The 24,141-nt window shown below is 46.2% G+C and overlaps 1 protein-coding gene across 1 annotated transcript in view; it reads right to left on the reverse strand.

Annotated features, from left to right (window-relative positions):
- The window catches only part of LOC136626755 (alpha-2-macroglobulin-like protein 1), a 237,447-nt gene that overhangs the window by 24,573 nt on the left and 188,733 nt on the right, over positions 1-24,141 (reverse strand). The window contains exons 28-31 of the mRNA XM_066601761.1: positions 9,863-10,039; positions 9,667-9,748; positions 6,290-6,446; positions 4,630-4,704 (exon numbers count right to left, since the gene is read on the reverse strand). Of these exons, the coding sequence (XP_066457858.1) occupies positions 4,630-4,704; positions 6,290-6,446; positions 9,667-9,748; positions 9,863-10,039 (491 nt within the window). The remainder of the gene's footprint in view (positions 1-4,629; positions 4,705-6,289; positions 6,447-9,666; positions 9,749-9,862; positions 10,040-24,141) is intronic.

Raw genomic sequence — 24,141 nt, forward strand, 5'->3', positions numbered from 1 at the left:
GGAGTTCCGGAGGGAGGGGAGTAGTAGTAGTGATTGAGTGCATTTGTATGTGGATGAAGGGATTAGTAGTACTTGCATGAATTTTTATGCTATATGGTAAACATTGTGTGCAGAGGATTATATGGTTATTAATATCTATATGAGAGAGAAAGACTACTGCATAGATGAAAGTTGTGACAAGTTTTCAAGCTGTGATGAATGTAAAATGTGTGATGGAGATATTGACTCAGGTTAAACATTTCTCTCACCTACGCATAAGACTTTAATGACCACTCAGGGTGGGATGTGAATTTCATCCACATTTTTGTTTCCCTTTTTTTCTATGTCTTTGCATATGTACGTGTCAGTCTACACAGCAGCTCTGACATTCTACCTAAGAACTCAGAAGTTCAGGACAAGCAATGATAAACACAGGGCTGAAGTGCTCGTCTTTGTAGATGAATGCCTGACCAGTAAAACTTTCTGCTTGACTGACCAGGCATTGCATACAAAAAAAAAACACTACATTTTTCACACCTTGTAAATTGTGGTCTAATTTTTCTTCTTCTCAGCCCTGAGAATACCGAACTATACTAAGTCTTTCAGGCTTTACTGTACAAAAATAAATGGACACACGAGCTGTCCTCATGCAGGCTCGGGCTAGTCAGCAATGCCATGTTTCATTTTACTCAGCGCACCTTGACCCTGTTGCTTGTGTTGCACCCTCTTGTGTTAAAAACAGTAGCAGCAGGTCAGCACATTCTGGACAAAAGTTCTGAGATAAGTTTACATTTTCCTATGACAGTATTAGGCCACATGATGTCCCAGCCAATACTGCCACAGGTTCAGCTCAAAATTTGGTCCATAACATGTCACTTTCACTTCCAATACACCATGCTCATGCCACACAACATGTGCGTTTAGCGTTGCAACACCCTCAATTCTGCTACCTTGCTGCATCTGGAAAAGGAGGGGAAAGGGGTTAATCATCTAATAGCTTTATTTTCAGCCTGATACACATGACTATGCACAGCTAATGGCCCAGGAGACAAGGGATTCAGTTATGTTGTTGATCATTAATTAGACAACCCTAATTTTGCACTCTTTGTGGATGGATCGAGATATGATCAAGAAGGCAGGCTCTATACAGATTATGTTGTGCTCTCCTTACATGATGAGGTCAAGGCCGAATCCCTTCCATCTCACATGTCAGCCCGAGAAGCTGAATTGCAAGCGCTGGAAAAAAAAACATGCAAACATGCTTAAGAAAACACAGCTAACATCTACACAGACTCGCGCTATGCCTTTGGCATTGTTCATGAGTATGGACCCATCTGGAGAGCGAGGTCATACTTGACAGCAACTGAAAACCCAATTAAGGACAGTAAAGGTATACGGGCACTGATGAAAGCCGTTCTGCGGTCTGAGAGAATGGCCTGGAAGCATAACAAAAGGCCACTTCAAGAATGGCACAAAAGTGTTCACTGGTATCCACCAGGATTTAGCATCACAGCAGTTAAATACACACAGGGCTGCCTGATTTGTGCACAGAACAATGTGCGTAGGTCTGTACAGACTCCCAAACCATGCAGCCCTTGTCCTGACTACCCATTCCAGCATTTTCAAATAGACTACATCCAACTGCCATGGGTGGGCAGGTACTAGTACATTCTGGTCTGCTTAGACCTGTTTTCAGGGTGACCAGTCTGTCCTATCCGCTCACAATGCGACTGCCAAGAACTGGTCTCTGAGGTGGTATGCAGGTATGGGGTACCAGAGACAATTGAGAGTGACCGAGGCACTCCCTTCAAGGGAGAAGTGATGCAGAAGGTAATGAAAGCGTTAGGGGTAGAACAGGCCTATCATGCTCTATACCATCCACAAAGCAGTGGTAGAGCAGAGTGCTTAAATGGTAACTTAGAAACCACAATCCAGAAGGCCATAGCAGAGCTCAATAGACCATGGACCGGGGGCCTCCTCCTGGTACTCTGCTTCATAAGGTACAAACCTAACAGAACAGGCCTCTGCCCATATGAGCTCTAGAACCCAGACTTGACAGAATATAAAAAGTGTTCCTGACTACCACTACAGATGTTCAGCTAGAAGGAAAAATCTGAATAGATACATGCGTCTCATTGCAAGAGTCTCCCCACCATGATGATATTATGCTTTCTCCTAGGTTGTTCAATCTCTGTTCACAACTACAGTTCCATAACTAAGGTTCTGAAGGGACTAACTAGCCTTGCTAAAGAACTAGCAGCAAGTTCTGGCATCTCCGACTCCTTTGATGACTGGTGGACTGATACTTTTGGCAGATGGAGCCACTGGATTTCATCTTTTGCTAGAACTTTAGTGACTATTTTTGCAGCTATTATTTGCTGCTGCATTATTCCGCGCCTTTGAGAATTTATCTCTAAGACTATCGACAAAGCTGTCCCTGTTACGTATTATGATGTTTTGGCTACTGAATTTGATATTGAATCTGTTTTATATCAATTCTCTATTTGTTTGTTTGGTCTGGATGGTGCAGGATGCTCGTCCTGGTGCTGCGGCGGCCCGGGCTGGCAGCTCTGTCCGGGGTTCCCCCACTCTAGTGGTCGTCGGCGGCGGCCGGTGGCACGTCCCGCATTGTGCCCGGGCGCACCTTTCCGCTGGTCGGCCGCACGGCGCTTGGGCTGGTGTGTGCCGCCGGGGGGAGGCGGCTTTATGATTCCCTCCGGTCGTCATGTGACTTCGCCCTGTCCCTCTGGGCGGCGATTCCTGCATATATACCTTGCTGGCCCAGACTCTGATTGCCAGTGTTTGGTTTTGACTTGTCTGCCTACACCTTCATTTTTGACCTGACTTTGGTGTGTTCGACTTCGGCTTTTCTTTTGACTCTGCCTCTGTTTTGCCCTCCTGTACTCGCACCTGTCTTTCGGTTTGACCCTGCTTTCTACGACTACTCTCTGGTCTGCGCTTTTGTTACTTCCCGTCAGCTACGCGGTGCTCACCTGCCGGTCTCACTGTCCCTCCTTTCTTGGGGTCCTTGTCACTAGTGCAGAGCAGGGATCGTTGCCCAGTTGTCACCCTGGGGCCTTGCTCAGGGGGGCAAGTACGTAGGGACATGGGAGAGGGCTGGCGTAGGGATCCCTGTCCATCTGCCATTGCCAGTCCTAACACTATTCCTACAGCACTTTTCCAAGATACTTTTTCTGTTGAGCGCTAGGTGTTTGGTTTAGTCAGGGGATCTGGTAAAGTTGTGTAGGAAAACTGGCTCCTGTCATTAGGACTTGAGCATTTACTTTTGCACCTAGCTGCTGTAAGAGATAAAAAAGAGGGACTGTTATAGTAATAATATATGTATTCTATTGTGTGTGCGTATGTATATATATATATATATATATATATATATATATATATCTTTTCATATGTTCATATGTTTCTCACATCAGCCTATGCAATTATAGATAGATATAGATAGATAGATAAATAAATAGAGATAGATAGATAAATCTTTCTTCTTAGTGAATAGGTAGCATCTAAATGGTTAATTTGATCCCCAATAAGCTGGGCAAATTTAAATAACGATATTTTTTTTACTGTTTATATCTCGGCTATTTAAACTTTCCCGGCTTATAGGGGATCACAGGGGGTCCTTTCTGAGTGGAAGGGACTATACATTTGGTCCATAGAAACTCCACTGACTGTGATCACCTATCCAGTCCTCTATGGGAGACCATCACTATATATAGTTTTTAGAGGCTCCCTAACCATCTGGTCAAACAATTCTTTGATTCTTTTGGCCTACACTGGATTTTTCTATTAGCAGCATATTGTGAATTACATCTTGGATCAAGCATTTGTCCTGATGCTTGTCAGTGTAATTACTTTTCTGTTATCAGCAGTTTGGTATCTTCAGACCAAACCTTTCTGTCTGGAGGTTAGCGGGGGTAGACACAGTTCTCCCCCCTATTATTATACAGTGACCAACTGGTTCCTGAAGAGTTGTAGGTCCAGCTGAAATGCATTGAACCAATTTCTTAATTATCTTCATCTTTTCACTCTGATTGAGTATACACGCACTCGCTGACATCAGGATATCATTCTGTAGGTTAAAGCAACATTAGTTTTGAATATTCTCATTTCTCTAGTACATTGGCCCAGAACGCATCAAAGTGGGTCAAGCCTTTGGGCTTTAAGATACTCTCATTCGACCCTAATATTGTATTCCCTCTCCAGGAGGTGATTGTACTCAGACTGGATAGAGGGAATGAAATAAGGGACGGATGATTTCTGTACTAGTGATACTTGACTTTCATCCAGGGGATTTTCCATCCAAGAATTGAACATTGAGACGTTCTGACAGACTACAGTGCCACAGCGTGAGCAATGCAGAAACCTGTAATCTTCCTGATTGGAGCTTCGGGGGAATATTGGACTGAAGATGACTGCTAGAAAATTTTGTTGAACTTGGTTCACATGTGGATTGTCCTGGCCATTGCAGAAGGTTTCTCCCTTGCACCATCGCTTCCCATGAGATGATTCAAATATTCAGTAAGTCTACAGCTGACCTAAAATTGCCTTATCTGTTATCCGTGAGAACGTATGTACCTACAGTGACTGAGGAGGGGAAGCCGGCAATTGTAAAGTCAGAGATCGCACACTTACGCTAGTATCTGAGCCGGACTCCATACAGGCAGCTGTAACATAGCAAGCTAGAGAAACCTCATCATCCACACCGCCCTGAGGAAACCAAAGAAATCATATCAGTGAAGTATGCAACACTACAAAACACTGTACACAAGTAAGAATCACCATGGGAGAGCTTCTTTACAGTAAGAGCGAGATATGTAATTGAATGCTCTACTCATAAGGGCAGGACGCATACCTGATGACGAATGATGACTATGAGATTAATACGAAGAATATAGTTATAGAGTTATATATATTTTTAAAAGCCATCCCCTACCCTCTTCCTGCAGACTGGGATCAGCCAGATATGTTTGTAACCTGTAAATTTGGGGTATTTCTCCTTCTTTCTGCTGCTTTCTGTACATTTTATCTCCATGTGAAGACATCTTTTCTCTGCTGCTCTTCTTCTCCTCTCACAGCAGGAGTCATAGATAAAGAGGGGAAGAATCTGCACCCCCTCCTCCTTGTCTACTATTTATAGTATTAAGGTGGTCATACACACAAGATAATGGTTGCCCAAAAAGCCATTTCAGGCGACTATTGCTTGAAAGAGCAATGCCAATAATTTGCAATGGACGATGGTTGACAATCATTGTTTGTCATAGACCTGATCCATCCTGTTGGCTGACCACAGCCAAAACTGCAAGTGTATAGTATGGTATGATCTGCCGAAACCTTGGAGCTCACTTGTTATACTGGTCAAATTTCTCTCTAATAACATAAAAGTAGTAATACTCATGTGTCCCCACTCCCCCAGCACTCCTTCTCCTCCGCTAGTCTTCATTTCCAGGCAAGGGCATGCATACCACAGAGGTATACCATGCAGCTGCTATGGGGTCTATGGAGAGAGGGGCTCAACTTTGTTTAGTTCCATGCCCTTTTCTACTGGGTGGCTGTAGCCATTGCATTACACCCCTCTCCAGATAAACTAAATGCCTTAGGGGTCATGGAAAGGGAGTCGAGGGAAAAAACAAATACAAGTCCCGGTTGTCCTGGGGGCCAAAATCAAGCACCTTATTAGGGGGCACATTTTTATTTTCGCTGTGGGGCCCCTTGCTCCCATGCACACCACTGCTTCCGGATGCATGTCCAGAGTCATGATTGAGTCCTGTCATCACTGCAGCAGAGCCAGTGATTGAGTGCAACAGACACGATTGTCAGGATGTGCACTCAGAAGTGAAGACCAGCGGCGATCCGGCCAGCCAAAGGCAAAAAAAAGCACCAGGAAAGCAGGGACAGGTGAGCATTATTTCTTTATGTTAATCCACCACTCTAGAGCAGTTTATTTCAGCTCCAGATAACCTTCTTCACTGTTGGTGCTTGGATCATTGTCTCAAATGGATGGTCAGCTTTAATCTAGATGCATTGTTTGGAATTGAAGCGGTTTGCAAACATTTACAGAGATGCTGCAGGAAAAGGCGAACTACAGTCTGATGGGAGGGGAGGAAGATGTCACAATGGTAAAACTGGTCCACTTCCCAGGAAGGTCTCTATCCACAAGCCAAAACTAGCACCAGTACCAGTAGGCATTGTTTTATCTCCCCCTGGAATGAACGGCCAGAGGAAGGTAAATGAACATAGGGTCTATCCTGTAGCTACATTATACTCTCTGCTATATTGAGCTGTTGTTCCTCACCTTCAACTCATTGTGTAGCAGACGACCTCTGGTGTTGAAGCAGCCATTGGGCTTCTGCTGGTCTTTCAGCCAGTCCATGCTTTGTTTTATAACCTTGTCATCAATATAGATAGTAGAAGTAATCTGGCGGTAGCACTTCACAACAAAAGCTGTGAGCCTGCAGAAGGGACAGGTACAGTAATAGTCAAACACAAGAACATTGAATAGATCCTAGTACAGGATTCAAGATCATCTCCCCCTCCGGGGTCCATTTCATACCACCACAACCCTCATCTTTGAACAGGAGATTCATAGACCTTCCTTGTAGATCAGAGAAGAAGGAAAGTCATGTCCAGTGTCCCAAACTACATGTAACGAGGGATGGGCAACCTATATCTATAGTTCCATAGAAGTGGAAGCGGTAACTTTAGTGGTACAGAAGCCCATAGACTGACCAAGAGAAATGTGGGGCATTGATGGGCAGATAGGAACAGAGCATGATATTTCAGGTCCTCTATATGTTCTTGTGGTCCAATGCCATCAATTACCCACACACTGGGCTCATCACTGATCCAGAGAATAGGTTTGTGCTAGTTCAGCCCATCCCCAGAGTAGTGGCTACCCATGAATGCATATGAGAGCTATGGAAATGTCCATGTGCCTCTGCTTATAGATTTCCATGACTTGTATTTTCATACTTCTTAATTGATGGCTGGACTGGCAGCATCCGGCAGGGAAATAATTTTTTTGGTAGAAGCACAAACACTGGAATATTTAGTGGAATGATTTATAGAATTTGGACAACATCGGGGTAGGGTGAGGACTGCACCCTACAGGGAATAAAAGGTCAGGTTACGTATATATGCATTATGTTAACAAAAGTAAAGGGGATATGCAAATTGGATGTGTGAGCATTAGGTATAACGTAGAGTATCACACAGGCATATCCCAGGACAGAAACCATCAGAATGCCCCCAAGTGTAGAGCTGACCATGGGGTATGGTGGTGGGATGCTACCTGAACACTTAATCAGTCTGGGACATCACAGTGCGTATGCATCTTCCAGATTCCACAGTTGGCAATGTTATTCGAAAATGGAGAACATCTGGTGTGTGCGGTGCAGTAACATTTGGGGAGACCTTGTAAAAGTGACAGAATGTTGACAATCAATCCTTATAAGGGCTACGATGGCATCACACACATTATCTGCCCTCACTCAGGAGGTCTCACAGGCCATTGGAACATCTATTACCACCAGAACCATTTGCAGGGAACTGCATGTGAAGGGATACTATGTACGAGTGGCTGCACACATGCCCAATATCACAGCAATGAAAGCAATGGTGCTTGGAGAATCATTCTTGGACTGCATATGACTGCAAGCAAGTGTTGTGGACAGCTGAATCACAGTACACCATCTTCTGATCAGATGGACACACTTGGGTGTGGCGGTTCCCCGGAGAACGGTTTCTACATGACTGCATTGTCTCAGCAGTGAAGTTTGGAGGAGGTCCTGTTATGGTGTGGAGATGTCTCTGCTGGGATGGACTAGGGCCATTGGTTATAATGAAGTCCACTCTCAACGCCAATGGTTACAGAGACATTCCTGACAATATGGCATCACCTACTCTGTGTCTCTACCAACATGATGGAGCACCCTGTCATACAGCACTCAGTGTTGAGGCTTGGTTTGAGGATCAGAATGTCTGCAATCTGCATGGAACAGCCCAAAGTCCAGATGTGAATCCTACTGAGCATCTTTGGGATGAACTAGAACCTTGCACGCCCAACACGCCCATCATCCCCCACCTCACTATCTGAAGCCTTCCTTCAGAAATGGAGAAAAATCCCTCCATATTGTAGGTAATGCAAGCTAAGGAGCTGAGTTTGCATAATCCGCAGAGGGAGCCAACTGTAACTGATAGCCGGGGTCCTGCTGCACTAGCAGAGATAGAAGAGAACTCTGATCCCCGCCGTTAACCTCTTGCATGCCATGATCAATGTTGTGGCATGTAAGCAGTTAACAGAGATAGCGCGCTCTCACTGTGATTTCATTGGCCATCTGATTGTGGAGGGCTAATGGGTTGTTATCACAACAGGATGCCTGACAATGACCTCCATGTCTGCCCTGACTTGTGATGGCAAAGATAAGAGATTATATATTGCAGTACTTATTTACTGCAGTCTACTATCTGAAAGATCATAGGATCACAGGTTCAAGTCCCCTACAGAGACATAAAAAAGGCAAATAAAAAATAGTTAAAAAAATAGAATAGAGTAGAATCGATTGTTTTAAAACCCACCTTAATAAGTGTTATACAATACATTATATGTACCCCAAAAAGGTACCAATAAAAACTCATCACACAACAAACAAGTCCACATACGGCTAGGTGGGTGGAAAAATAAAAAAGGTATGGCTTTTTGAAGAATGGAGATGGGGGGAAAAAAATAAATATAAAAATTGCAAAAAATAATTACATCCTTAAAGAAGTTGTCCGGTTGTAAACTACTTATGGCCTATCCTTAGGATAAATCATCAATAGTAGATTGGGGGTTACCCGTGCCCCCCGCCAGTCAGCTGTTCTCTGAGCCGATGCACTACTTTGCAGAACTGATTTCTGCAGGAAGCAGAGAGCTCTGCTTTTACTCTAGTGATCATGCTTGGTATTGCAGGTCAAGTTCCCTTTGAAAGGAATGAAAGTTTTGCTTGCAATACCAAGCTGGCCACTACAATATGAACAGAGCTGTCTGCTTCCTGCAAAAATTAGCTCAGTGCACAAGTACGCTAGCCTGGCAAACAGCTGATTGGCAGGAGACCCCCGCCAATCTACTTCTGATGGCTTATCCTAAAGGATAGGTCATCAGTAGTTTACAAGCTGATAAACTCTGAGCCACATCCTTAAAGTGGTTTTCCATGACAATACTATTGATGACCTATTCTCCGGATAGGTCATCAATAGTTGATTGGCCCAGACCGGTAGCTCGGGATCCCAGCCAATCAGCTGATTAGGTTCCACTGAGGTCTGAGCAGAAGCCACTGCTCCGACTCCCTGTGTAGCGGTCAACATTTGTAACTACAGTTGCCCCACTCATTAAAATCAATGGGAGCTGCAGCGGCAAATAGAAGCTCCGGTCACTAGAGGGGTTGGAGCAGTGACTACCGCTCTGACCTCAGTGTATATCAGCGCTGTCAGCCTGCCGCTCGGTGATCAACTATTGATGACCTTTCCTGAGGATAGGTCCTTCAATAGTATTTTTGTGGAAACCCCCTCTAAAGGGTTAATACAGCATATTGGTAATACAATTCTGTTCTTTACTCTCAGAAGACATTTAGGAGATTCTATTGAAATCCAATTTATGGAAAATGTAGCACTGAACAGACTCTCCCCACTCACCATGTGCTGCCATCCGGATCCTTCTCTCCGAAGGCACTGTATGACCCGTCTGTGCGCTTGTATGTCATCTGTCGGGCGCTTCCTATAAGATAAGGGAGAGCAGCCAAAATGTTTTACGTATGACCAAATTATGTTTTGCTTGGTATACCATGGCTTAGAAAGTCACAGACTCCATAGAACAATGCCACGCACTCACCACTCTGCAGAACATGTTTGGCCTTCGCTAGCACAACAGGGTTTATTAGATTCGATTTCTGTAAATACTGGAGGATGTAGACATTCGGGGCGAATCCAGCCATGTTCTGCTCACCGCAGCCATACGACATGGCCAGGAGATCACCGATGTTACTCATTGCCGGTCCCATGAGGTCGCCTGGTCAACAGAAAAGACGCAGATAAAGCAGATGGATATTTCTATATTTCCCCTCAGTCCAGGTTTCTATAGAGATTTTGAACATTTAACCCCTTCCTGCTGCTTGCTTTTGGATTTTCATTTTATAACTCCCCACTTTCCAAAACCCATAACTTTTTATTTTTCTGGAGACGCGGCTACATGAGAGCTTGTATCTTGTGGAACCATTTAACCCCTTGAGTGGCGGGTTTCTTACCCCCCTGTCAGACCCACCAGGGCAGGTTTTTTAAATGGTCTAATCATTTAATTTCAACTCATTTTCCAGTCGCGTTCCAAGAGCCATAACTTTTTCATTTTTCCATTGACACGGCCATGTGAGGGCCTGTTTTTTGCGGGACAAGTTGTACTTTTTGATGGCATCATTTTTGGGTATATATAATGTATTGCATAACTTTTGTGAAAAAAATGTGTAGGGAGATTAGGGGAAAAAAAGAAATCCTGCCATTTGTTTTTTCGATTTCATTTTTACGGCGTTCAGCGTGCGGAATAAATAATGTGATAACATTATTCTCTGCGTCACACGATTCCGGCGATACCAAATTTATACAGGTTTTTTATGTTTTGCTATTTTTGTACATTTAAAACATTTTTTTTCTTAAAGCTTTGCTTTTGAGTCGCTACATTCCAAGAGCCGTATTCATTTTTTTTACCATTGCCAGAGCTCTAGAAGGGCTTGTTTTTTTGTGGGATGAACTCCAGTCTTCATTTATCTAATTTTTTGGAACAAGTAAAATTTTGGTCACTTTTTATTCCATTTTTTCTAGGGGCAAGATTAACAAAATCTGTAATTCTAGCATGTTTTTTATTTTTATTTTTCACTGCATTCTCTGAGCAGTATAAATAATGTATTAAGGTAATTCTACAGGCCGGTATGATTATGCCAATGGCCAAATTGTAATAGTTTTTTTTCTTTTTCATGACTTTTTCACACTAAAAAAAAAAAAAGAGCTCGTATCAAATAAGAAAAAATTCCCCCGCGCTCGTGGGTTCCAGTGAAGATAAAGGACACACTGTCCGTAAGTAACTTTTAGCTATTTTATTGATTTTTTTGCTACGCGTTTCTGCGGGCTTACCCGCTCTCATCAGGCATACATTTAAGCAGCACCATGCACAATTTATACATTTCTAAGACTCACATGAGCATTCAGACGCCGACATTCGGAACCGCCCTCTGCTCCATGTGGAATGACACCTCACATCATTAATCAGTAACCCTTTCTATACCACTATATTTTTCATTCATAAAAAGCAGCAAGATATGCTATTTAAAAGTCAATTAGACTTACTTAAACTTATCATAATCTACTATATTTCACAATGTTATTTAAAAACATAAATTATCCATAAATAACTATTACAATTACAATTATAATTTAAAAATAAGAATATTACTATAAACAAATTACCGTATATACCGGCGTATAAGACGACTTTTGAACCCCGAAAAATCTGCTCTGCAGTCGGGGGTCGTCTTATACGCCGGTAATTCAAAAAAAAAAAAAAGTGTAAAAAAAAAAAATTCATTACTCACCTGCCCCGGCGTTCTGTCGCGCTCCGGCAGGATGTCGCTCGCTCCGGCAGGCTGTCGCTCGCTCCTCGTCCCCGGCGCAGCATAGCTTTCTGAATGCGGGGCTTGAAATCCCCGCTTCCAGAAAGCTAATACACACGCCGGCAGCCATGACATCATTGAATGGCTGTGATTGGCTAAAGCGCACGTGGCTTCAGCCAATCACACTATTCAATGACATCATTGAATAGTGTGATTGCTAACACGTGCGCCTTCAGCCAATCACAGCCATTCAATGCTGTCATGGCTGCCGGCGTGTGTATTAGCTTTCTGGAAGCGGCGATTTCAAGCCCCGCATTCAGAAAGCTATGCTGCGCCGGGGACGAGGAGCGAGCGACAGCCTGCCGGAGCGAGCGACATCCTGCCGGAGCGCGACAGAACACCGGGGCAGGTGAGTAATGAATTTTTTTTTTTTCTCCACTGAATACCGGCGTATAAGGTGACAGTTGGGGGGTCGTCTTATACGCCCCGTCGCCTTATACGCCGGTATATACGGTAGCAATATATTACATCCACCCAATTTATCAACTATAAATAATCTGTATACCTATCATTCATTTTTTTCAAAATTTTTTTTTCAATTTTTTTAAAGGGATTTAATCTTATGAGAGGAGATGTGAGATATAAAAAGGTATTTAAAAAGGGTTAATGTTAGGATAAATTATAACTTGATATACATAAAAATAGAATAAAAATAGGATAAATATAAAAAATAACATAATAAAAATGGTTGTTTTAAAATGGATTTTTAATGAATAAAAATTTTTTTTTTTTTTTTATATATTTATGGATTATTTGGGTATTATATATATATATATATATATATATATATATATATATAATGGTGTCTTTCATAATAGAGGAGATTTATCTAGAGAAAAATGAATGATAGGTATACAGATTATTTATAGTTGATAAATTGGGTGGATGTAATATATTGCTAATTTGTTTATAGTAATATTCTTATTTTTAAATTATAATTGTAATTGTAATAGTTATTTATGGATAATTTATGTTTTTAAATAACATTGTGAAATATAGTAGATTATGATAAGTTTAAGTAAGTCTAATTGACTTTTAAATAGCATATCTTGCTGCTTTTTATGAATGAAAAATATAGTGGTATAGAAAGGGTTACTGATTAATGATGTGAGGTGTCATTCCACATGGAGCAGAGGGCGGTTCCGAATGTCGGCGTCTGAATGCTCATGTGAGTCTTAGAAATGTATAAATTGTGCATGGTGCTGCTTAAATGTATGCCTGATGAGAGCGGGTAAGCCCGCAGAAACGCGTAGCAAAAAAATCAATAAAATAGCTAAAAGTTACTTACGGACAGTGTGTCCTTTATCTTCACTGGAACCCACGAGCGCGGGGGAATTTTTTCTTATTTGATACGAGCTCTGTACAAACAGCCCGTTACGGCTGCTAACCCCAGAGACGCTCTCCGGTAATCTGGATTCGGGACTCCAGGGACGTTACGAGCCAGCTCGGATACAAGGTGCCGGTCAATCTCCTGGACAGGAGTTTTGACCGTGCACCAGGTGAGTACCTAAAAGTATCTCACTTGTTTTAAATCGTTCTGTGTGAGCAGGCGCTGATCCTTGTTATTAAAAAAAAAAAAAGTAATACAAGTTTAAATCACCTCCTTTTGCCATATCTATAATAAAAAAATCTAAATCATAAAAGAAAAATACATATTTGGTATCGCCGCATCCGTAAATGTCCGATCTATCAAAGTAGTGCATTATTAACCCTGCAGGTTGAACTTAGTCCAAAAAAAAAAATAAAGAACCCCACAAATGCACTTTTTCAGTCACCCAGTCTCCCAGAAAAAAAATGCAATAAAAAGTGAAAAAAAAGCCGTATGTATTCCAAAATGGTACCAACGTAAACTACAGGACGTCCTGCAAAAAATGAGCCCTTGCTCAAGTACGTCGATGGAAAAATAAAAAAGTTATTGCGCGCAGAAGATGCAGCAGAAAATAATTTTAAAAAATTAAATGTCTGAAAAAAAATACAAGTGCTGCAGTAAAAAAAAAATATACACATTTGGTATCGCAGTAATCATACCGACCCGTAGAATAAAGTTATCAGGTGATTTTTGTTGCAGTTTGTGTGCTGTAGAAACAAAACGCACTGAAGGATGGTGGAATGTCTTTTTTTTTAAATTTTACTCCAATTAGATTTTTGTAAAAGTTTTTCAGTACATTATATGGTACTTTAAATAGCACCATTGAAAAATACAACTCGTCCCGCAAAAAACAAGCCCTCATACAGCAACGTCGATGGATAAATAAAGGAGTTATGATTTTTTAAACGTGGGAGGAAAAAAAGAAATGGGGAAAAAAGAAAAAAAGGGACCGTGTCATTAAGGGGTTAAATAATGTACTAACTTCCTTCTCTGGGTCATTACGATGCACTGATACCACATGTGTAATGTTATTTTTAATTTTTCACAAAGTAAAGGGAGACAAGTGTTTTTAATTTTATTTATTTTACTTTTTTATATATTTTTTAACTTTTTCTTTTTTTACTTTTTTTAAATTTTTTTATTTTTGTCCCTTTAGGGGACTTTCACAGAGACCCATCAGGACGCCCTGATCACATTCTGGGGGGGTCCTATGGTGACAGACCTTTACATGCTGCAGTCACATATACTGCAGCATGTAAAGGGTTAACACAGCAGTAGAGATGAGCGAGCACCTAAATGCTCGGGTGCTCGTTACTCGAGTCGAACTTTCCGCGATGCTCGAGGGTTCGTTTCGAGTAACGAACCTCATTGAAGTCAATGGGCGACTCGAGCATTTTTGTATATCGCCGATGCTCGCTAAGGTCTTCATTTGTGAAAATCTGGGAAATTCAAGAAAGTGATGGGAACGACACAGCAACGGATCGGGCAGGCGAGGGGCAACATGTTGGGCTGCATCTCAAGTTCCCAGGTCCCACTATTAAGCCACAATAGTGGCAAGAGTGCCCCCTCCCAACAGCCTTCCGCTGCCCTCATGCCACACCACCCTCATGTCTATTCATAAGTGCGTCTGCCATGAGGAGGAACCGGAGGCACACACTGCAGAGGGTTGGCACGGCCAGGCAGCGATCCTCTTTAAAAGGGGCGGGGCGATAGCCCACAATGCTGTACAGAAGCAATGAGGAATCCAATCCTGTGCCACCTCCATCAGGAGCTGCACACGTGGGCATAGCAATGGGGAACCCATGTGCCACATACTATTCATTCTGTCAAGGTGTCGCATAGCTCAATCCACACTGCAAGGGGAAAGCCGTCTGCGCTCTGCCCCCTACCCAAGTCAGTCAGTGTCTTTGTGCCAGACAGGTCAAACACCGCGATGGGAGCTAAGTTTGCACCAACAGCATAAGTGGGTCCTAGGAAACCCAAGACATGAACCAAAAATTGATCTGACCGGCCAAACATGGCAGACTTCCACCGCGCCCACGACATAGGCCTCGGCCCACAGCTTCAGCAATCCTAGGCAGGAAGCGGACTTTCACTGCACCCAGGACATAGGCCTCTGCACAAACCCTCAGCAATCGCGGGCCTACAGCAGACTCCAATGCTAGCGTAGCTGTGCACGTCTCATTAGCGCTGTATTGCTCCTGTAGTTTGTCCCAATGCAGTGCCCCGGATAGTAGAGCTAACGTCAGATTAAATACAGGTGGGCTTCGGCCCACACTGCATTCCCCAGTCAGACCGGGGTTTTTAATACATAGACACAGGCAGGTACAACTCACTAATGTGAAGTCCGTGTGGACCGACAGCATGGGTGGCTCCCTGGAACCCACCGGCGGTACATAAATAAATCCCATTGCAGTGCCCAGCACAGCTGAGGTAACGTCAGGTTTAATGCTGGTGGGCTTCGGCCCACACTGCATGCCCCAGTCAGACTGGGGTTCTTTATAAGTAGACACATGCAGTTACAACTCCGTGTGGACCGACAGCATAGGTGGGTCCCAGGAAGCCACCGGCGGTACATAAATAAATCCCATTGCAGTGCCCAGCACAGCTGAGGTAACATCCGATTAAATGCAGGTGGGCTTCGGCCCACACTGCATGCCCCAGTCTGACCGGTGTTTTTAATACATAGACACTGGCAGGTACAAATCCCTAATGTGAAGTCCCTGTGGACCGACAGCATGGGTGGCTCCCTGGAACCCATCGGCGGTACATAAATGTATCCCATTGCAGTGCCCTGCTCAGCAGAACTAATGTCACATACAATACAGGTGGGCTTCGGCCCACAGTACATGCCCCAGTCAGACTGGTAATATGTAGCTTAACAGTAACCGCGTTGGTGGGAATGTGGTGGCGACTGCGGACCAAGTAGCGCGGTTTTATTTCGTTGGTTTTCGGAATGTGGCCAGGATTAAGTGGGCCGTGGCGGGGGGGGGGGGGGCTCTCTTGTTGTATCGTTAAAGGTGAAATTCTTGGACTGCCACCAGACAGACCAATGCAAGGAGGGGGATGTTTTTGAGGCACTACGTGTCCTGTCCACGTGTCCGTGGTTATATGCACCTTAACAGTAACCGCGTTGGTGGGAAATGGCCTCGCCGCCATCATGTCTTTGGGAAGCCTCCGTTTCCACAGCCCAGTGACATAGCATTAGCAGCGGTATAGGCAGAGCCCAGAATTAGTAACATTTCAGCAGTAGCATTAGGGACAGGCCCCAGTAACATATCACTAGCAGCATTATAGGGGGAGCACAGTCTTAGATCCATTTCAGTAATAGTAGCACTCAAGACAGGCCCCAGTAACAATTCCGAAGCAGCAGTATAGGGGGAGCACAGTCTTAGTTTCATTTCAGTAATAGTAGCAGTCTAGACAGGCCCCAGTAACAATTCCGAAGCAGCAGTATAGGGGGAGCACAGTCTTAGTTCCATTTCAGTAGTAGTAGCAGTCAAGACAGGCCACAGTAACATTCCCATTCAGTAGTTGCAGTATAGACAAGGCCCCAGTTACATTTATGTAGCAAAAGTGTAGGCCAACCCCACACACCTTGCTGTAGCATGAGTGCAGGCGAAGCCCATAAAAATTACTAGGATTACACTGTAGGCGAGGGCCCCAAAAAATTGGTGTACCAACAGTACTAATGTACCTCAGAAAAATTTCCCATGCCCAACCGAGAGGGCAGGTGAAACCCATTAATCGCTTTGGTTAATGTGGCTTAATTGGTAACTAGGCCTGGAGGCAGCCCAGTTAAAATAAAAATTGGTTCAGGTGCAAGTTTCAACGCTTTAATGAGAATTGAAACATATAAACATTGTTTACAAAAGTAATATGACAGAGCCTTGTGGGCCTAAGAAAAATTGCCCGTTCGGCGTGATTACGTGAGGTTTCAAGAGGAGGAGCAGGAGGAGGATGAATATAATACACAGATTGATGAAGCTAAAAGGTCCCCGTTTTTTATGGTGCTAGAGAACGATGCTTCCATCCACGGGTGCAGCCTACATATTGTTTAGGTATCGCTGCTGTCCGCTGGTGGAGAAGAGAAGTCTGGGGAAATCCAGGCTTTGTTCATCTTTATGAGTATAAGCCTGTCGGCACTGTCAGTTGACAGGCGGGTACGCTTATCCGTGATGATTCCCCCAGCCGCACTAAACACCCTCTCTGACAAGACGCTAGCCGCAGGACAAGCAAGCACCTCCAGGGCATACAGCGTGAGTTCAGGCCATGTGTCCAGCTTCGACACCCAGTAGTTGTAGGGAGCAGAGGCGTCACGGAGGACGGTCGTGCATCCTTTTACAGTGCTCCAGCCGACTCAGCCTTGACTGGGGAGCGATGACACAGTCTTGCTGGGGAGCCACAAAGCTGGCAAAGGCCTTGGAGAGTGTTCCCCTGCCTGTGCTGTACATGCTGCCTGATCTCCGTGCCTCCCCTGCTACCTGGCCCTCGGAACTGCGCCTTCTGCCACTAGCGCTGTCGGATGGGAATTTTACCATTAGTTTGTCCGCCAGGGTCCTGTGGTATAGCATCACTCTCGAACCCCTTTCCTCTTCGGGTATGAGAGTGGAAAGGTTCTCCTTATACCGTGGGTCGAGCAGTGTTTACACCCAGTAATCTGTAGTGGCCAGAATGCGTGTAACGCGAGGGTCACGAGAAAGGCATCCTAACATGAAGTCCGCCATGTGTGCCAGGGTACCAGTACGCAACACATGGCTGTCCTCACTAGGAAGATCACTTTCAGGATCCTCCTCCTCCTCCTCAGGCCATACACGCTGAAAGGATGACAGGCAAGCAGCATGGGTACCCTCAGCAGTGGGCCAAGCTGTCTCTTCCCCCTCCTCCTCATGCTCCTCCCCCTCCTCCTCCTCCTCAACGCGCTGAGATATAGACATGAGGGTGCTCTGACTATCCAGCGACATACTGTCTTCCCCCGCCTCCGTTTCCAAGCGCAAAGCGTCTGCCTTTATGCTTTGCAGGGAACTTCTCAAGAGGCATAGCAGAGGAATGGTGACGCTAATGATTGCAGCATCGCCGTTCACCATCTGGGTAGACTCCTCAAAGTTTCCAAGGACCTGGCAGATGTCTGCCAACCAGGCCCACTCTTCTGTAAAGAATTGAGGAGGCTGACTCCCACTACGCCGCCCATGTTGGAGTTGGTATTTCACTATAGCTCTACGCTGCTCATAGAGCCTGGCCAACATGTGGAGCGTACAGTTCCACCGTGTGGGCACGTCGCACAGCAGTCAGTGCACTGGCAGATTAAACCGATGTTGCAGAGTGAGCAGGTTGCACAGGGTGGCAGCGTCCATCTTGGACTTGCAGAAATGTGCGCTGAGCCGGGCACCTTTCCGAGCAGGTCTGACAAGCGTGGGTAGCTTTTCAGAAAGCGCTGAACCACCAAATTAAAGATGTGGGCCAGGCATGGCACGTGCGTGAGGCTGCCGAGCTGCAGAGCTGCCACCAGGTTAAGGCCGTTGTCACACACGACCATGCCCAGTTGGAGGCTCAGCGGCGAAAGCCAGCAGTCGGTCTGCTCTGTCAGACCCTGCAGCAGTTCGTGGGCCGTGCGCCTCTTCTCTCCTAAGCTGAGTAGTTTCAGCACAGCCTGCTGACGCTTGCCCACCGCTGTGCTGCCACGCCGCGCGACACCGACTGCTGGCGACGTGCTGCTGCTTACACATCTTGATTGCAAGACAGAGGTTGCGTTGGAGGAGGAGGAGGGTGGTTTAGTGGAGGAAGCATACACCGCCGCAGATGCCACCACCGAGCTGGGGCCCGCAATTCTGGGGGTGGGTAGGACGTGAGCGCTCCCAGGCTCTGACTCTGTCCCAGCCTCCACTAAATTCACCCAATGTGCCGTCAGGGAGATATAGTGGCCCTGCCCGCCTGTGCTTGTCCACGTGTCCGTTGTTAAGTGGACCTTGGCAGTAACCGCGTTGGTGAGGGCGCGTACAATGTTGCGGGAGACGTGGTCGTGCAGGGCTGGGACGGCACATCGGGAAAAGTAGTGGCGACTGGGAACCGAGTAGCGCGGGGCCGCCGCCGCCATCATGTTTCCGAAAGCGTCCATTTCCACAAGCCTATACGGCAGCATCTCCAGGCTGATCAATTTGGCTATGTGCATGTTTAACGCTTGAGCGTGCTGGTGCGTGGCGGCGTACTTGCGCTTGCGCTCAAACAGTTGCGCTAGCGATGGCTGGACGCTGCGGTGAGAGACATTGCTGGATGGGGCCGAGGACAGCGGAGGTGAGGGTGTGGGTGCAGGCCGGGAGACGGCCGTGCCTGTGTCCTGAGAGGGGGGTTGGATCTCAGTGGCAGGTTGGGGCACAGGGGGAGAGGCAGTGGTGCAAACCGGAGGCGGTGAACGGCCTTCGTCCCACCTTGTGGGGTGCTTGGCCATCATATGCCTACGCATGCTGGTAGTGGTGAGGCTGCTGGTGGAGGCTCCCCGGCTGATCTTGGCGCGACAAACCTTGCACACCACAGTTCGTCGGTCGTCTGCACTCTCAGTGAAAAACTGCCACACCTTTGAGCACCTCTGCCTCTGCAGGGTGGCATGGCGCGAGGGGGCGCTTTGGGAAACAGTTGGTGGATTATTTGGTCTGGCCCTGCCTCTACCCCTGGCCACCGCACTGCCTCTTCCAACCTGCCCTGCTGCTGCACTTGCCTCTCCCTCTGAAGACCTGTCCTCAGTAGGCCTAGCAAACCAGGTGGGGTCAGTCACCTCATCGTCCAGCTGCTCTTCCTCCGAATCCTCTGTGCGCTCCTCCCTCGGACTTACTGCCCTTACTACTACCTCACTGATAGACAACTGTGTCTCATCGTCATCGTCCTCCTCACCCACTGAAAGCTCTTGAGACAGTTGCCCGAAGTCCCCAGCCTTATCCCCCGGACCCCGGGAACTTTCCAAAGGTTGGGCATCGGTCACGACAAACTCCTCCGGTGGGAGAGGAACCATTGTTGCTCAATCTGGGCAGGGGCCCGAGAACAGTTCCTGGGAGTCTGCCTGCTCCTCAGAATGTGTCATTTTCATGGAGTGAGGAGGCTGGGAGGAAGGAGGAGCAGCAGCCAGAGGATTCAGAGTTGCAGCAGTGTACGGCGTAGAAGACTGGGTGGTCGATAGATTGCTGGATGCACTTTCTGCCATCCACGACAGGACCTGCTCACACTGCTCATTTTCTAATAAAGGTCTACCGCGTGGACCCATTAATTGTGAGATGAATCTGGGGACCCAAGAAACTTGCCTCTCTCCTAATCCCGCAGCAGTTGGTTGCGATACACCTGGATCAGGAGCTCGGCCTGTGCCCGCACCCTGACTTGGGCCTCCGCGTCCTCGCCCGCGTCCACGTCCTCTAGGCCTACCCCTACGCCTCAGCATGGTGTATTACGAGTAGAGCAGAAACAGAACGCTGAAATTAAATGTGCCGCTTATTAGCCTGTGGTTGGAGGCTGACTTCACTTACGGAACGCACAGCAGAGCCAGGAAACAATTATGTGCAAGCCTGTAGTGAGACGTAGGTGCGTATGACTCAGCTACTGGAATTCACAGCGCAGAAGCAGTCAAGTGGCCAAAGGCCAGTGGTAGGCCTTAAAGGGGTTGTCCCGCGCCGAAACGCGTTTTTTTTTTATTCAATAGGCCCCCCGTTCGGCGCGAGACAAACCCGATGCATGTGTTAAAAAAAACAAAAACGTTTAGTACTTACCCGAATCCCCGCACTGCGGCGACTTCTTACTTACCTTACTAAGATGGCCGCTGGGATCTTCACCCACGATGCACCGCGGGTCTTCTCCCATGGTGCACCGTGGGCTCTGTGCGGTCCATTGCCGATTCCAGCCTCCTGATTGGCTGGAATCGGCACACGTGACGGGGCGGAGCTACGAGGACCAGCTCTCCGGCACGAGCAGCCCCATTCACCAGGGAGAAGACCGGACTGCGCAAGCGCGTCTAATCGGGCGATTAGGTGCTGAAATTAGACGGCACCATGGAGACGAGGACGCTAGCAACGAAACAGGTAAGTGAATAACTTCTGTATGGCTCATAATTAATGCACGATGTACATTACAAAGTGCATTAATATGGCCATACAGAAGTGTATAACCTCACTTGCTTTCGCGGGACAACCCCCTTTAAGTATTTTGCTTCTATTTTTTTAACTGGTGACCTGAAACACCAGACACACACTGTATGCAGCGTATATTATGTATACTGTTTCCCTCTGGCGGGATGACGGCGGTGATGTAACGGGCACAGCAGAGCCAGGAAACAATTATGCGCAAGGCTGTAGTGAGACGTAGGTGCGTATGACCCAGCTACTGGAATTCACAGCGCAGAAGCAGTAAAGTGGCCAAAGGCCAGTGGTAGGCCTTAAAAGGGGTTGTCCCGCGGCGAAAGTGAAAAATTTTTTTTTTCACTTACCCCCGCATTCTGCCCTGTTAAAAAGAAAGCATGGGTTAGTTTTTAAAAAGCACATTGCGCTTACCTGCATCAGCGTTCTGCAGCTTCTTCTTTTCTTCTTGTGAAGATGGCGCCGCTGGTCTTCTCCCACGGTGGACCGCAGGTCTTCTCCCATGGTGCACCATGGATTTTCTTCTCCTTCCTTGCGTTCCATTGCCGATTCCAGCCTCCTGATTGGCTGGAATCAGCACACGTGACGGGGCGGAGCTACTATGACGACGCGGTGACCAGCTCTCCGGCACAAGCGGCCCCATTCACCAGCCAGAAGACCGGACTGCACAAGCGCGTCTAATCGGGCGATTAGACGCTGAAATTAGACGGCACCATGGCGACGGGGACGCTAGCAACGGAGCAGGTAAGTGAATAACTTTTGTATGGCTCATAATTAATGCACGATGTATATTACAAAGTGCATTAATATGGCCATACAGAAGTGTATACCCCCACTTGCTTTCGCGGGACAACCCCTTTAAGTATTTTGCTTCTATTTTTTTAACTGGTGAGCTGAAACACCAGACAGATACTGTATGCAGCGTATATTATGTATACTGTTTCCCTCTGGCGGGATAACAGCGGTCATGTAACAGACACAGCAGAGCCAGGAAACAATTATGCGCAAGCCTGTAGTGAGACGTAGGTGCGTATGACTCAGCTACTGGAATTCACAGCGCAGAAGCAGTAAAGTGGCCAAAGGCCAGTGGTAGGCCTTAAGTATTTTGCTTCTATTTTCTTAAATGGTGAGCTGAAACACCAGACAGATACTGTATGCAGCGTATATTATGTATACTGTTTCCCTCTGGCGGGATGACGGCGGTGATGTAACGGGCACAGCAGAGCCAGGAAACAATTATGCGCAAGCCTGCTGTAACGCTTATCTGGGTATTAATTAGCGACTACTACCCCCAGCAGACACGCAGTACACTGAAGATGGTCACAGGCAGCCCAAATATATTATTTTTCCCCAATTGTTTTGAAAAAGCCCACTGCCTATATAGACAGTTTATCTCTTTCACCTTTCCCACTGTCCCTGCCTTACCAGTACTGCCCCTATACTCTGTAAAATGACTGCAGACTGAGGACGCTATGGTCTGCACGCCCGATATACAAAAAAAAAATAAATTGTGCAATACTGCTCCCAGCAGCCCAACAGTACTGAACACCGTCAGATGTGGCCCTAAGAAGGACCGTTGGGGTTCTTGAAGACGAATATAACACCTAACACCCTCCCTATAGCATCTACAGCAAGACAGCACTTTCCCTGATCTCTGTTAGCATGCATCTGTGGCGAGCCGCGGGCGGGGCAGATTTTAATACTCTGGTGTCACCTGATCTCCCCAACCACTCACTGCAGAGGGGTGGGATAGGGCTGGAATGTCACAGGAGGAAGTTGTAATGCTTTCCCTGTCTTTCTATTGGCCAGAAAAGCGCGCAAATTTCTCAGGGAAGAAAATGAAAGTAACTCGAACATCGCGTGGTGCTCATCTCGAGTAACGAGCATCTCGAGTACCCTAATACTCGAACGAGTATCAAGCTCGGACGAGTACGCTCGCTCATCTCTACACAGCAGAGATCAGAGGTTTTCTCTGATCTCTGCTGTAAGAGCTGGTACCTAGCTGTCCTCTGACAGCCAAGCACCAGCTCTCCCTACAACAGAGACCATCGGCTTGCTTCTGACAAGCCGATGGTCTCTACAGCAACCTGTAAACAAAGCAGGACATTAGAAGCAGGAGATTGCCGGCATAGGCATATCGGCAATATCTTCCTGCTTCTCAATGTCCTACTTTGTTCTCTGTGGGACAGTGCAAGCAGAGCACAATGTCACAGGTGTAATTGAGCCTTTATCTCTCTTTATCTGTCTAATCAGGGCCGACTCTTGGACACTTTATGGATCAGCCCTCTTCTTTCAGTTCAATCATTTGAATTTTTGTGTCGGCTCTAATAGTCTCAAGCCATTGCATTCTTTGGCAACCAGGTCTTTTAGCTTCTGTTTCTGTGAGTTATAACTCAGATGTTGGATTCATCTAGATCTCCTCTGCATAGAGGTTGAACAATGCAGGTGATAAGATGCAGCCTTGGTGTATGCCTTTCCAGATTCTGAACCATTCCATGTTACTGTTGGAGGTTCTGATCGTGGCCTCTTGATTCGCATGTAACGACTGTATGAGTTGCCCCAGATGTCCTGAGACTCCCATTTGTCTTAGGCGTGGCCACAGCTTGTCGTGTTGAATGCAATTGAATGGTTTTCTGTCATCGATAAAGCGTATGTACATCTCCTTCTGGTATTCCCAGGCCTTTTCCACGATCCATTGGAGCTTTGCTATTTAATTTGTTGCTTCTCTTCCTTTGTGAAAACCAGCTCTACTGAACCTCTAGATCATGTATACTCGTAGGGTGTTGCAGTTAGTGTCCCAGATGGTCCCATACATGTTCCATTGACGATAAATCTGGTGACCGGGCAGCCACGGTGACAATGTTGTGGGGGCTTCCTGTGACCCCCTTTGTGTGTGCGGCCGATCATTATCCTGCTAGAAGCCGCCATGAGAGGAACACATGTGGCTGCAGGATGTCCTGAACATATCGCTGAA

Source organism: Eleutherodactylus coqui, chromosome 4, assembly GCF_035609145.1.
Source record: "Eleutherodactylus coqui strain aEleCoq1 chromosome 4, aEleCoq1.hap1, whole genome shotgun sequence".
Lineage (NCBI taxonomy): Eukaryota > Metazoa > Chordata > Amphibia > Anura > Eleutherodactylidae > Eleutherodactylus > Eleutherodactylus coqui.